This window comes from Perognathus longimembris, chromosome 7, assembly GCF_023159225.1.
Source record: "Perognathus longimembris pacificus isolate PPM17 chromosome 7, ASM2315922v1, whole genome shotgun sequence".
Taxonomy (NCBI): Eukaryota; Metazoa; Chordata; class Mammalia; order Rodentia; family Heteromyidae; genus Perognathus; species Perognathus longimembris.
Genome location: NC_063167.1, coordinates 20,395,775 through 20,407,912, shown reverse-complemented (window position 1 = coordinate 20,407,912; position 12,138 = coordinate 20,395,775). Strand labels below are relative to the sequence as shown.

The 12,138-nt window shown below is 53.1% G+C and overlaps 1 protein-coding gene across 1 annotated transcript; it reads left to right on the top strand.

Annotated features, from left to right (window-relative positions):
• Positions 1 to 6,113: 6,113 nt before the first annotated feature.
• On the top strand, positions 6,114 to 11,977 carry Tmem54 (transmembrane protein 54). Its single transcript, XM_048349867.1, has 6 exons — positions 6,114 to 6,336; positions 8,277 to 8,470; positions 10,692 to 10,751; positions 10,885 to 11,073; positions 11,174 to 11,308; positions 11,671 to 11,977. Exons 1-6 carry the CDS (start codon positions 6,321 to 6,323, stop codon positions 11,743 to 11,745), a joined length of 669 nt encoding a protein of 222 aa, XP_048205824.1. The 5' UTR covers positions 6,114 to 6,320; the 3' UTR covers positions 11,746 to 11,977.
• The last annotated feature ends 161 nt before the right edge of the window (positions 11,978 to 12,138 follow it).

The window sequence follows — 12,138 nt, the reverse complement described above, 5'->3', positions numbered from 1 at the left end:
AAGAATCCCAGTTGAACAAACATGCAGGTCCTGAGTTTAAACCATAGTACCAGCAAAATATAAATAAAAAGAAATATCACTTCAACAAAGTTCCAGTAGACAAACTGGTGATTGTCTTGCTCTCAATACTAAGAGTAATATTTGTGTATGTGCCAGTACTGGGGCTTGAATTTAGTGCCTGGATACTGTCCCTTAGCTCTTATACTCAAGGCTAGTGTTCTACCACTTGAGCTGCACTTCATTTCTGGATTTTTGGTGGTTAATTAGAGATAACCTCACAGACTTTTTCCCTTGGGCTGTCTTCAAAACCCAATCTTCAGATCTCAACCTCCTGAGTAACTAGGATTATAGACATGAGCCACTGGTGCCCAGCTTCTAAGGGCCCCTCTCTTTGGGTAGAAGCTAAAGTGAGTGGGAGGGAATGAAAGCAGAGAGCTAGGAGACACAGCCTACCGCACTCCTGCCCTTTTTACCTGTCCCCACTGGGCATTAGCAAAGAGCTTTCCAACAGGGTGCAGGCCAGCAGTGCCTCCTCACATCTGGTACTCACAGCTGCCGGAAGCAGAGCTGAACATGGAGGCCCTGAGCTGAGGCTGCTGCTCCTGAGAGATACAGCCTTGCTTTCCTCAGCACACCAAGCGAGCTCAGGTGCCATAATTTACAGTCTCCTTATCAACCATTACAGTCTGCCATCAACCATTTTGTTATCCAAATGTGAACAAGTCAGTTACATATCCTTTTAAGAAAGTGGTTTTGCACAAAACCTGAGTCTACCTAAGAAACTACTCCAGATGGGGAAGGAAGAAGGGGAAAAGAATAATAGAAGGTAGGTAAATACAAAATTGAAAGAGGATGAAGACAGTCAAAATACATTGTTTGCAACTATTAAAAAATAGAATTAGGAAACTTGACATTGTCTGGGAAGGAGGGAAAGAAGAGTGATAAAGGGGAGAGATTGAAGTATATTGTAAACGTGTGAAAATATAACAGTATAATCCCCCTTTTTGTTACTAGTGTAATCTAATAGAAAGAAAGAGAGGAAGGAAAGAAGGAAGGAAGGAAGTACCGTCCACTAGGTCTCACCTCTTAAAAGTCCACAACAGCCTCAACACTGCCACCCTAGGAACCAAGCATTTGCATGCGGCCACTCCTCTGACCCCTGCATCCCACCAAGGCAGTCAACCTCACACTACTGAGGCAGGAAGTCCTTATCCTTCTTGATCCAGGGACGGAGTACATACCACAGACCTTCGTGTGTGTCCTCTTCCCGCTTCTGCCACATGGGATTGCTCCTTTGTGATCTTCACATTTCCTTCCACCAGTGCATCAAGGGCTCAGGCTGGTTGGCTTCAGTGTTTATACAGCAGTGTTTCTTCAAACTTTTTCATCTCAAGACTCCTGGAGATGCGAAAGAGCTTTTGTGTCTGTGGGTTCTGTTGTGGATATTTGTTGTATTTGTGCCAGTTCTAGGGCTTGAACTCAGGGCCTAGGCACTGGCCCTGAGCTGCTTTTACTCAAGGCTCTACTCTACCACTTGACTCTACCACAGTGTCACTTCCAGCCCTTTCTGTTTATGTAGTACTGAGGAATTGAACCCAGAGCTTCATGCGTGCTAGGCAAGCACTACCACTAAGCCACATTCCCAGCCCCAAGAATTTTTTTAAAACTAAGAATAAAATAATAAACATAACTTTACTGCAAATAACACATTTTAAATAAATAAATACATATATACATACATATCTGCTTACTCATGTAGTCTGTTGAGACAATGTTTTGCTTGAAGCATGTGAATAAAATTCAGTGCACATACATGCATAACTATTAAAGGGAGGTTTATTTTAAAAGCCTTTTTTTTTTTTTGGCCAGTCCTGGGGCTTGGACTCAGGGCCTGAGCACTGTCCCTGGCTTCTTTTTGCTCAAGGCTAACACTCTGCCACTTGAGCCACAGCGCCACTTCTGGCTGTTTTCTGTATATGTGGTGGTGGGGAATTGAACCCAGGGCCTCATGAATACGAGGCAGGCACTCTAGCCACTAGGCCATATCCCCAGCCCTTAAAAGCCTTTTTTTAAAGAAAACTTGTCTTTTCTTTTGATATTATACCAAACCTCAACACAACTTGTGAAAGTTATTCTCAACATGAAGTCTGAAATCATATTAAAAGCATGACAGAAGAGCAAAGCAGTCTGCATTGGGGGATGTCAGCAAGAGTGGAGAAGATAGAGATGGTGAATGATGGTGAGCGTGGTTGAAGAACTCCATATGCATATAGGAAAAAAGAACGATGAAAACTGTTGCAATTGTTTAAAGAAGGCCAGCCTCATGTGCAAAATAAGAGCAGGGGGGTAGCAAATACTTTGTTTACATCATTCACAATTTGAAATTGTAAGTATATTTTCTTTAAAAAAAAAATGGTGGGCACCAATGGCTCATGCCTATAATCCTAGCTACTCAGGAGGCTGAGACTTGAGGATTGCAATTCAGAGCCAGCCTGAGCAGAAAAGTTTGTGAGACTCTCATCTCTAATTTACCACCAAAAAGCTGAACGTGGAGGTGTGGCTCAAGTGGTAGACCAGTAGCTTTGACTGAAAAAACTGAGGAATAACACTCACGTCCTGAGTACCAGGACACACACACAAAAAGAATATGATGCAGTGGTGCTTTATTTACATGAGGAAGAGTGGAGCTTCCTAAGAGTGGAGCTAGGGGCTTTTTTTTTTTTTTTTTTTTTTTTTTTTGGCCAGTCCTGGGCCTTGGACTCAGGGCCTGAGCACTGTCCCTGGCTTCTTCCCGCTCAAGGCTAGCACTCTGCCACTTGAGCCACAGCGCCGTTTCTGGCCGTTTTCTGTATATGTGGTGCTGGGGAATCGAACCTAGGGCCTCGTGTATCCGAGGCAGGCACTCTTGCCACTAGGCTATATCCCCAGCCCAACTAGGGGCTTTTTGAATCAAAAGAGTTTCTCAGACACTAAAGCCTGGTCCCCCTCCCCATCAGCATGCCACCAGTGGGGTGCCCCATCCTGGAAAGATCCAGCCTCTAGTTTATGGATACTGGGCCACACCTGGTTGTTAAGTGTTCTACCTGGGTTTCAACCCCCTTCCTCACCTCTCAAGTCATACATGCCAGGAACCTGAAGAGCCTGGGAGGCAGGTCATTAACCCCATTCCTCAGACAGGAGAGCTAAAGCCTAGGGAACAAATAGCAGCAAACTAGCTGCCAGAATGTCCCAGTGAGGAGGTGCAGGACAAGGCAACTACAGCTCCAGCCTGAAAGTCTTCCCAGAACCTCAGGCCAGCATAGGAAAAGGTGGGGTGGGGAGGCAAAGGCCACCCAGTGGCTGGGACTGGTGGACTTTGGCCACCTGGCAATAAGGAAGATCTTCCCCCCTCCTCCATCACACACACTCAGAAGTCAGGAGCTAACAGGGCACTGGTGGCTCACACCTGTAATCCTAGCTACTCAGGGGACTGTGATCTGAGACTCACAGTTCAAAGCTAGTGGGGCCAAAAAGTCCATGAGACTCTTCAATTAATCATGAAAAAAAAAAAAAAACACACCCAGAAGTAGAGGTGTGCCTCAAGTGGTAGAACACCAGCCTTGAGCACCAAAGCTCACAGACAGGCATCTAAGCCCTGAGTTCAAGCTTCAGCACTGGCATTAAAAAAAAATTAGCTGCCTTCATCAACAGACAGACCAGGATTCCAGAAGGTTCCAGCCAGGTTCAGTGGCTCAGTGTCAAGGGCACTGCCCACCATGACTGACAGAGAAGCCACCATGTGCACTCACACACCTGAGATTTGACCTCAGACCTGCGGTGACTGAAGATTCTCCAGGGACTGTGGGTTCTCCAGGGTGGTATGGGAGCTGGCTCTGCATCCTGAAGCTGTTAGTGAGGTCAGGTCACAGAGGGCTTGCTTGCTTTCTTCCTTCCCTTCCCTTCTTCCCTTCCCTTCCCTTCCCTACCCTTCGCTTCCCTTCCCTTCCTTTCCCTTGCCTTACCTTCTACCCACCTACTCTCGCTCCCTCCTTCCTTCCCTCCCTCCCTCCTCTTTCCCTCCTTCCCTCCCTCTCTCCCGTCCTTCCTTCTTCTCTTTCTTTCTACTTCCCTTTGTTCTTTTCTTCCCCCTCCCTCTCTCTTCCCCCTCTTTTAATGCTGGTACTAGGGATTGAACTCAGAGCCTGGGCTCTCTCTACCCCTTAGTTTTTTTCACCCACAGGTAGTGCTCTACCACTTTGGCCATATTTCTACTTCCAATTTTTTGTTCATTTATTGGAGATGAAAATCTCACAGACGTTCCTGCTCAGAGTAGCTTCAAGCCAGATGCTCAGATCTCAGCCTCCTGAGTGGCTAGGATTACAGGCGTGAGCCACTGGCATAGGGGCTAAAAGACCCTCTCTTTTTAACAAATTGTGAATAAATGTTCACTGTAAGCCTCCAAAAATACAGAATGCAACATCCTTCCCTCTTGGGTCCCATGGTCCTGACCCTAAACAGCAACAAATCTCTTTGCAGTCTGCTGTGTAGGAGAATACCTAGAAATGGAGATGCTGGGTTCTAATTACAGGCCATTTGCAAGGTGGAAAAAGTCCATCCAGGTGAACAGTAGTTCTCTGTGAACACTGCTATTCCAATGCCAGCCCGGTGTTAGCCAGATAGTGAATGACCTTCTTCTGTCCTCCCTTCATTCCCCTCCTTGACCACTGCGCATTGTACCCTAGAGAGCAGATGGCAGGGAAGCCCAGCTGAGGGGCTACCAGACTGGCCTGCCTAACTGTGCTCTGTGGTAAACCACTGATGCCTGCAGCTTCCCACAATTAAGGGCTCCATTTCCAAAGCCCCAGAAGTTACACCTGTCACCAAGACCACTGAACAGTGAGGATCTGGATGCAGACTGGGAAGAGAGGTGACCCAGGAAGATGGCAGTAAGTGGCCCCTACCGGCCTGCTCCTAAGACCTAGGAAGTCCAAGGAGATGGTCTCAACTTGGCCAGGCTGGGGAACTTGGGCACTGACCTGTGTGGGAATCCAGGCTCCCACTTACCCACTGTCTCCATGGGAGCAATCCCCATGGGTGACCAACCCAGCGGGGACACTGAAGATGAAGCAAAGGACAGCTCGGCCCATCCTGGCACTTTATGTAATCCATAGCCAGGGCTCAGTAACTGAAAGCCAGGATTGGTAGTGCTCTTACTGTGAGTACTGCAGGGCCTACACTTGGTCCACAAATAGACTTGCTAGGGAGTTTCTAAGGCGTACTTTCTTTCTTGTTTGCTTGCTTGGTTGCTAGCTTCTTTTTGCCAATCCTGGGGCTTGAACTCAGGGCCTAGGCGCTATCCCTAAGTTTTTCCACTCAAAACTAATGCTGTAAGGCTTGAGCCACGGCTCCACTTCCAGCTTTTTGGTGGTGAACTGGCAATAAGAGTGCCACAGAGACTTTTCTGCATGCACTGGCTTGGAAATGTGATCCTCAGATCTCAACCTCCTGAGTTGCTAGAATTACACACATCTCTGTTTGATTTCACCATGGCCTCAGAAGACAGGAATTATTCTTGGTTTTCCAAGGAGAGAATGAGAGATACCTACGACAGAGAAGCCAAGAACCTTACTCAACTCAGAAGGCTAGACTCAGACCCGGACTCACTCTTCCCCTGCAGTAAAATGAAGGTTCAGAGAGGGACCTCATTAGGGACCCAGTGAGACTAAGGTCTCACCGCAGGTCAAAGTCAGACCCTGGTCCCCCCAGGCAATGATCTCACTCTACGTTTGGCCACCCAACCCCATTCCCAGCCTTCATCCTGGGGGATTATTCTGAGTGCTGCCCACCTGGTCAAGACCCAGGACGATAGGGGGGCGGGGGTCCCTCTGAGCCTCCATGTCCCCAGAGCGGAGGGCACCCCCCACCCCCCACCCCCGCAGTGGGGCGGGGCGGGGCGGCTCCGCGCCAGGTACGCGGGACCGGGGACAGGGGGAAGGGGCGTGGCCTCAGGCCGGGGACTAGGGCAGCCTCGCGGGCCGGGGGGCGGGCCGGGGGCGGGGACTCCGCCCCGTGGGGAAGGGGGCGTGGCTTCGGCCCTCCGGGCCCAGGGCTGCGGAGCCGGTCGGACCGGCCGGCGGGGACACACCTCCGGGCGTCGGGGCTGGGCGGCCCAGGGGGTGCCGGGAAGGAAGGCTGGCCAGCGCGCGGAGCCCGCCCCGGCGGGAAGTGGGTGCGACGCGCCTCGGCGGGGTGTGCGGGATGGGAACGGGGTCCCCCGGCGACCCGCAGCCTCGGGAGCCCCACTGACACCGGCCGGCCGCGGCGGCCCGCGTGGGAGCGACATGTGTCTGCGCGTCGGTGAGCGGCGGGGCGCGCGGGAGGCCCCGACCCTCGTGCGGGACGGGGGAGTCGGGCGGGGAAGGAACCCCACCGGTCACTTGGTGGCCGGGGGCACGTGACGTTGGTGCCCGAGCCTCAGTTTCCCCGGCAGCGGGATGGAGCTGCTGGGGGTCTTCCCGGGGCGGCTCGTGGTGCCTAGGCCGCTGCTCCCCGCGTTCACCGCCCGGGAAGCGGCCAGGTGCGGGAGAGAGCAGCCCCCTCCTCACTCACCTCCCGGATCCGGGGCAGCCGCTCGGCCTCCCCCGGGCCCGGAGGGAAGGAGGCCTGCGGACACCGGGTCCCGGGTCGCCGGGTCACCCGACCGGCGCGCCCCTCCCCAGTCTGGGCACTGGACTGCAGCCGTCGGCCCTGGAAAGTCTCCACGCCTTAGCGGAGACACCTCCTGAGCCTCAGTTTCCTTCGGTGTAACATGGGGACTGTCACAAATTTAGCTTAGTGCCAGCCGCCGTGCCAAATGCTCCCACAGTGCTAAGTTGGAAATAAAGCCAGGCTTTCTTTATAAAGAAAGCTCGCCGTCCCCTCTCTTGGAACAGCCAAAGCTGGCACTGCTCTGTTCCACCGAGGCACTGGTCCCAGGACGCTGGTGTTGTAGCCCAGCCCCGGGTAGGTGGGTGGATGGGGTGAGGTGGGTCACAAAGCTGCCATTCCTCTTCCTGTCTGGCCAGACGCTCATCTTCAGGACGCTATTCCAGTTCCACGTGCCTGTCCTGCCCGTCTGCAGTCTAGGGATCCTAGTCCTGGTCCCCCCACCATGCAGGCTGGAGCTGGGTGCTGGCGGGGGAGGTGCTTAGAAACCAGCTAAGCCAGGCCCATCCTCTTTTATACAGGGAAAAATATGGGGCCCAGAGAACATAGGAATTGGATGCAGGCCTGCAGGATGCTACTGAATGTATTCCAGCTTTCCCTGCCCCGGGGAATTGCCTCTGGCCCAGGGCTAACCACCGGCAGCCTAGTGATGTTTTTGTTTTTGTTTTCCTCCTTGTGTTTTTGTGTTTATTCAGCTGTGGAGTTCCCATATATAAAATAGGATCAATCCTCTTTGCCAGAGATAGGGAGATTGATATCTAGGAAGGAACTCCAAGTCAGGTCCCATGGGGGAGGGACCTAAGAAGAAAGGGGCTTCACCACAATTCTGAGGCCTGACCTCATTTTGTGCAATCTTACAGAGCTGCTAGAGAAAGAGGACCCCCCAGGGCCAGGGGGTCAGCATGGTGTGTGTGTTCCAAGGCAGAGCCAGGGGCTCTGGGTGACATCACAGAGACCAGCTTAGGAAGAACCAGAGCTGCCAGAGGAGAGGGCCCCAGATGCTGGGGTGTGAGCATAGGGTGGGCAGCTCCAGAGCCTTGCAGAGAGGATTTGCCTTGGGCCCTAGCCTCCCCGACAAGCCCTCACCCCTCCCAGGGCTCCCTGCACTAAGACCTTGCTGATCCCAGTACCCCAGCGCGTGTCAGAGCACTAACAACAATAGTTCTCCTTGCCTGGCTTGTGGCTTATGTCTGTAATCCATGCTACTCAGGAGGCTGAGATCTGAGGTCCCTGTTGGAAGCCAGCCTGGGCAGAAAGTCTGTGAGACTCTTAGCTCAATTAACCACCAAACAGCTGGAAGTAGAGCTGTGGCTCAAGTGGTAGAGCACCAATCTGAGTTCAAGCCCTAGCACGTGCACACACACACACACACACAACTCCCCTTTATTAATTACCACCTATGTGCTTCCCCAACCATATAGCCTCAGAAACTCTCACAAAAGGAATCATGAACACCTTTTACTGATGAGGAAACCGAGGCTCAAAGAAGTCAAGTCCAATGGCCATCCATGGATAGATTTAGGACTCGAGGGTCATTGCTCCGGGGCCTCAGGATGATCCCCACCGTGCCCCTGACCTGCTGTCCCCAACAGGTGGCCTGGATGTGGATGGCTTTCAGAAGGTGCTGATGAAGACTGGCCTGGTGCTGGTGGTCCTGGGCCACATGAGCTTCATCACAGCGGCTGTGTTGCACGGCACCATGCTGCGCTATGTGGCAGCCCTGCACGACGCTGTGGCCCTGCAGTACTGCGTGGTCAACATCCTCGCTGTCACTTCTGCCATCGTGGTATGGGCGGGCTGGGAGGGTGGCTGGCAGGGGGGAAGGGCTTGAAAGGTCTTTCGTGCTGTTCAGTACTGGTGGATCACGACTATAATCCCAGCTACTCAGAAGGCTGACATCTGAGGATCAAGGTTTGAAGCCAGTCCAGGCAGACAAATCTGTGAGGCTCTTATGTCCAATTAATACCAGCAAAAAGCTAGAAGTGGGGGTATAGCTCAAGTGGTAGAGCCTTGTGTGAAAAAGCTAAGTAAGATTGTGAGACACTTGAGTGCAATCCCAGTACCAGAATGGAGGGGGGTGTCAAAGGAAAGGCCTTAGGAGGAGGAGGAACAGGAAGAGGAGGAGGAGGAGGAGGAGGAGGAAAGGAAAAGGGAGGGAGGGAGGGAAGGCAGGCAGGCAGGCGGAAGGTCTTTGATGGGTTCCCAGAAGAGCCTGGGTAGGTAAGCAGGGAACCTATGCACAACCCTAGTCCATACACCATTTACCAACTGTAGATACAAGTCACTCAGACTCGCTTTGCCTTGGTTTCCTAGCTATACAATGAAACGATAAGAGTGTCTACCTCAGAGGGTCCTGGCAGGTACTATGATCATCCACATCAAGTGCTTACTTAGCACAGTACACATAATTAGAGTGCACTACTGTAAGGATTATTACCATACATAGTCAAGGCACTGTAGGACAGAAGGAAGAAACGTCAGCATTTTACAGAGGTGGAGGCTTCCTTGTTGGGCATTGATGGGTGAGTAGGAGTTCACAGGTGGGCTGCAATTACTAACCCAGGTATGTGGCATGCTAGGTCTAGCAGGCAGCAAGCACAGACTCTAGCCATGCTGTGTGTGGAGGTGAGACTGGTGTTCTGCCAACACTGAGAAAAACAGCTTGGTGGGAGCTTTAGCTTAGACCTGTTCTAGAGCAACTACTTGATACATAGCGGCTGCATCATGTCCTGTCTGATGACTGCATGCATGCACTGGCTCGGGATTCTTGGCGTTTTATAAAGCTCTTGCCTGGCTGTCAGCAGAGGGGACTGCACCCTTGGGGAGCCATCTGCCTGTAGGGTCAGCTCCATCCTCATCGCTTCCTGGCTGAGGAACTGGCTCCTTCTTGAAGCCTGGCTGCACCAGGAAGCTCAGCCAGCCAGCTGGCTTCCAGGCTTGGTGAACCTGGCCCCGGCAGGCAGAAGAGACTCTGCCGATGGGGTGGGGCTGGGCTTTGCCACCGGGTGCTGTGTCCTTGGGAATCTGTTCTCAGCAGCTGCACGAGGAAGGCAGAGCCCAGCGTTTAGGCCACCGGTTCACCTTTGCCCTCATTTACCCAGTGAATGCTCACTGCTCTCAGTGTGAGGCCACCCTCATCTCTGCATTCCAAAGGAGGAGAGGTTCATGATTTTAGAAAGCCAAGCCAGATTGGAATCACTTTGGGTCTGTCCCTGGAGCCACTGTTCTTCCTGTGAATTCAGCCTACAGAGTGGGGCTTAGCCCAGTGAGGTTGTGGCAACTGAGTGGAGGTTGCACAGGGGAAGGAAAGGCATTGGCTGGAGCTCTGTGGTCCCAAATGGTTACAGGGAAGTGAGGATTTGGCACTGCCGATGGGGTAGGTAAGAAGCCTGCAGGAGAGCGGGCCCACAGCAGAGGAGCAGAAGGATCTCCCGGGGAGAGCGTGCTGGGCAGGCAGCTTCCAGAGCAGCTATTGGAAATGCCCACATCCAGGGCAGTGGTGAAGGACGGTGCCTCAGTAGGCCTGAACTGATGCGGTTGGAGCCAGGAGGTCACTGAGAGCCTGGGATAACGTCCTCCAGGTTCTGAATTCTACTTTATAAAGTATCCTGAATCATTTTAACATCATTTTAGTTTTGGTCCCTTGCCAGTTGCATTACTTCATTTCTCCCAAATTTTTTTTTTCCCATCACATCTACCCTGGGGCTTCACACGCTTCCTGGCAGGGGTCTTCAGGCCTGAGATCCATAGGGCCTGTGTGAGACTCATACCTGTCAGCCATGGAGAGTCATAAAAGGATGTGGGCAGAGAGTGATTGTTTTCAAACCATCACTGTAGTCGTGGGGCATGAGGGAGCCGTGTCTGTGTGAAGATGGAGGTAATGAAACGGAAGCCACGCGTAGGGTGGGATAAGGTGCAGGGTGTCCGTGTGGTCCTGGCCTGCACCTGCTTTCCTCCCGCCCCCACCCCCCTGCGCTAGGGTCAGTGCTGATTGACTCCTCCCACAGGTCATCGCCACGGGCATCGCAGCTGCCGTGCTGTCCCGCTACCTCCTCAGCCACCCCCTGGTATGTGGCATTTCCTGGGATGGGGTAGGGTGGGGCAGTGGTGGCTTCAAAGACTCGGCTGACTGTGAGGGAAGCCAGCACTGCCCTGGGGGCCAAGCCTGAGGTCACTGACCAGTGACCTTCCCCCTTCCAGCGCTGGGCCGTCTTTAGCTCAAGTGTCGCCTGTGCTCTTTTCTCTGTGACCTGCTCCCTTGGCCTCTTGGCCTCGATTGCTGTGACCTTTGCCACCCAAGGTCGGGCACTACTGGCTGCCTGTACCTTTGGGAACCCTGAACTACTGGTGCTCAAGCCTGACTGCCCCTTTGACCCCACACGCATTTATGTAAGTGCCTTTGACCTGGGATGGATGGGCAGGGCTTTTGGAGTGGGGCCCTCTATTCCCCCAACCTTAGGCAGTCGTCTCTGCCTCCTGTGTCCCGCAGAGCTCCAGCCTGTGCCTCTGGGCCACCTCCCTCGTGTTCTGCGTGGCGGAGAGTGTGTTTGCTGTGCGCGCCGCCCAGCTCACACACCAGCTGCTGGAACTGAAGCCCTGGTGGGGGAAAAGCAGCCACCCTGCAGTAAGTCCCCTCCAGAGCCTGACTCCCCATATATTTCCTGGCGGCTGCAGCTGAGGAGCCCAAGCGGGTGGTTCATATTCCTCTTGGGGTCCCAACCTTGAGAAATGGGGCAAAAGTTTTCTCCCCAGGATCAAAAGGAGAGGTTTGGAGGATCAGAGAGGTCACACCTTCCCACTAAGACACAGCTGATCCTCATAAGGGAGGGTGATGGGCTTCCGGCTAGAATGGACGAGACTCCAAGGATCTGGCCTGGCACTTGCATGGGGGTGATGGTGCCCCTTTGCACTGTCCCAGCCCAGACAGAAAGTCTCCCCAGCCCTGGGGAAACTCAGGGGGCTCAGGGGGCTCTTGTGTCTCTGCAGATGCAGGAGAGCTCAGAGCCTGTGGACAGCCATGACCTGCTGAGCTGCACCAGCTCCATGCCACTGACCCTCTGAGGATTGTCACACTGCCCCGACACTGGGACCTGCAACCAGCCAGCATGGTGACCAGTGCCCAGGTGGACGGGGAGGCCCAGGTGGGGCTAGGACTCTTGGAGTTGGCCAAGGCAGGCTCAATGGATTCCTGGGTACCCGGGAGGGATTTTCAACCTCCTTCCCCGGCTACCCAGCCCACTGCACTGAAACGAGACTTTATTGTGAAGTTATTAAAAAGAACAGAGATATGCTCCATCTGGCTGCATGCAGGGGGGGACAGGGGCTCGGCCAGGGGCCTGCACTTCTTTCCCACTCAGAATGCTGTGGAGGGCTCTGCCCATCTGTGTGTGGGTGTGGGTGGGTGTGGGTGTGTGTGTGTAGGTAGGTAGGCAAAATACAAAGCAGTGGACTGGT

Excerpts from the sequence above, each read along its gene's own strand:
- Tmem54 (XM_048349867.1), top strand. Across the intron at positions 11,074-11,173 it reads TTGACCCCACACGCATTTAT|AGCTCCAGCCTGTGCCTCTG; the intron begins GTAAGTGCCTTT and ends TGTGTCCCGCAG. Across the intron at positions 11,309-11,670 it reads GGAAAAGCAGCCACCCTGCA|ATGCAGGAGAGCTCAGAGCC; the intron begins GTAAGTCCCCTC and ends GTGTCTCTGCAG.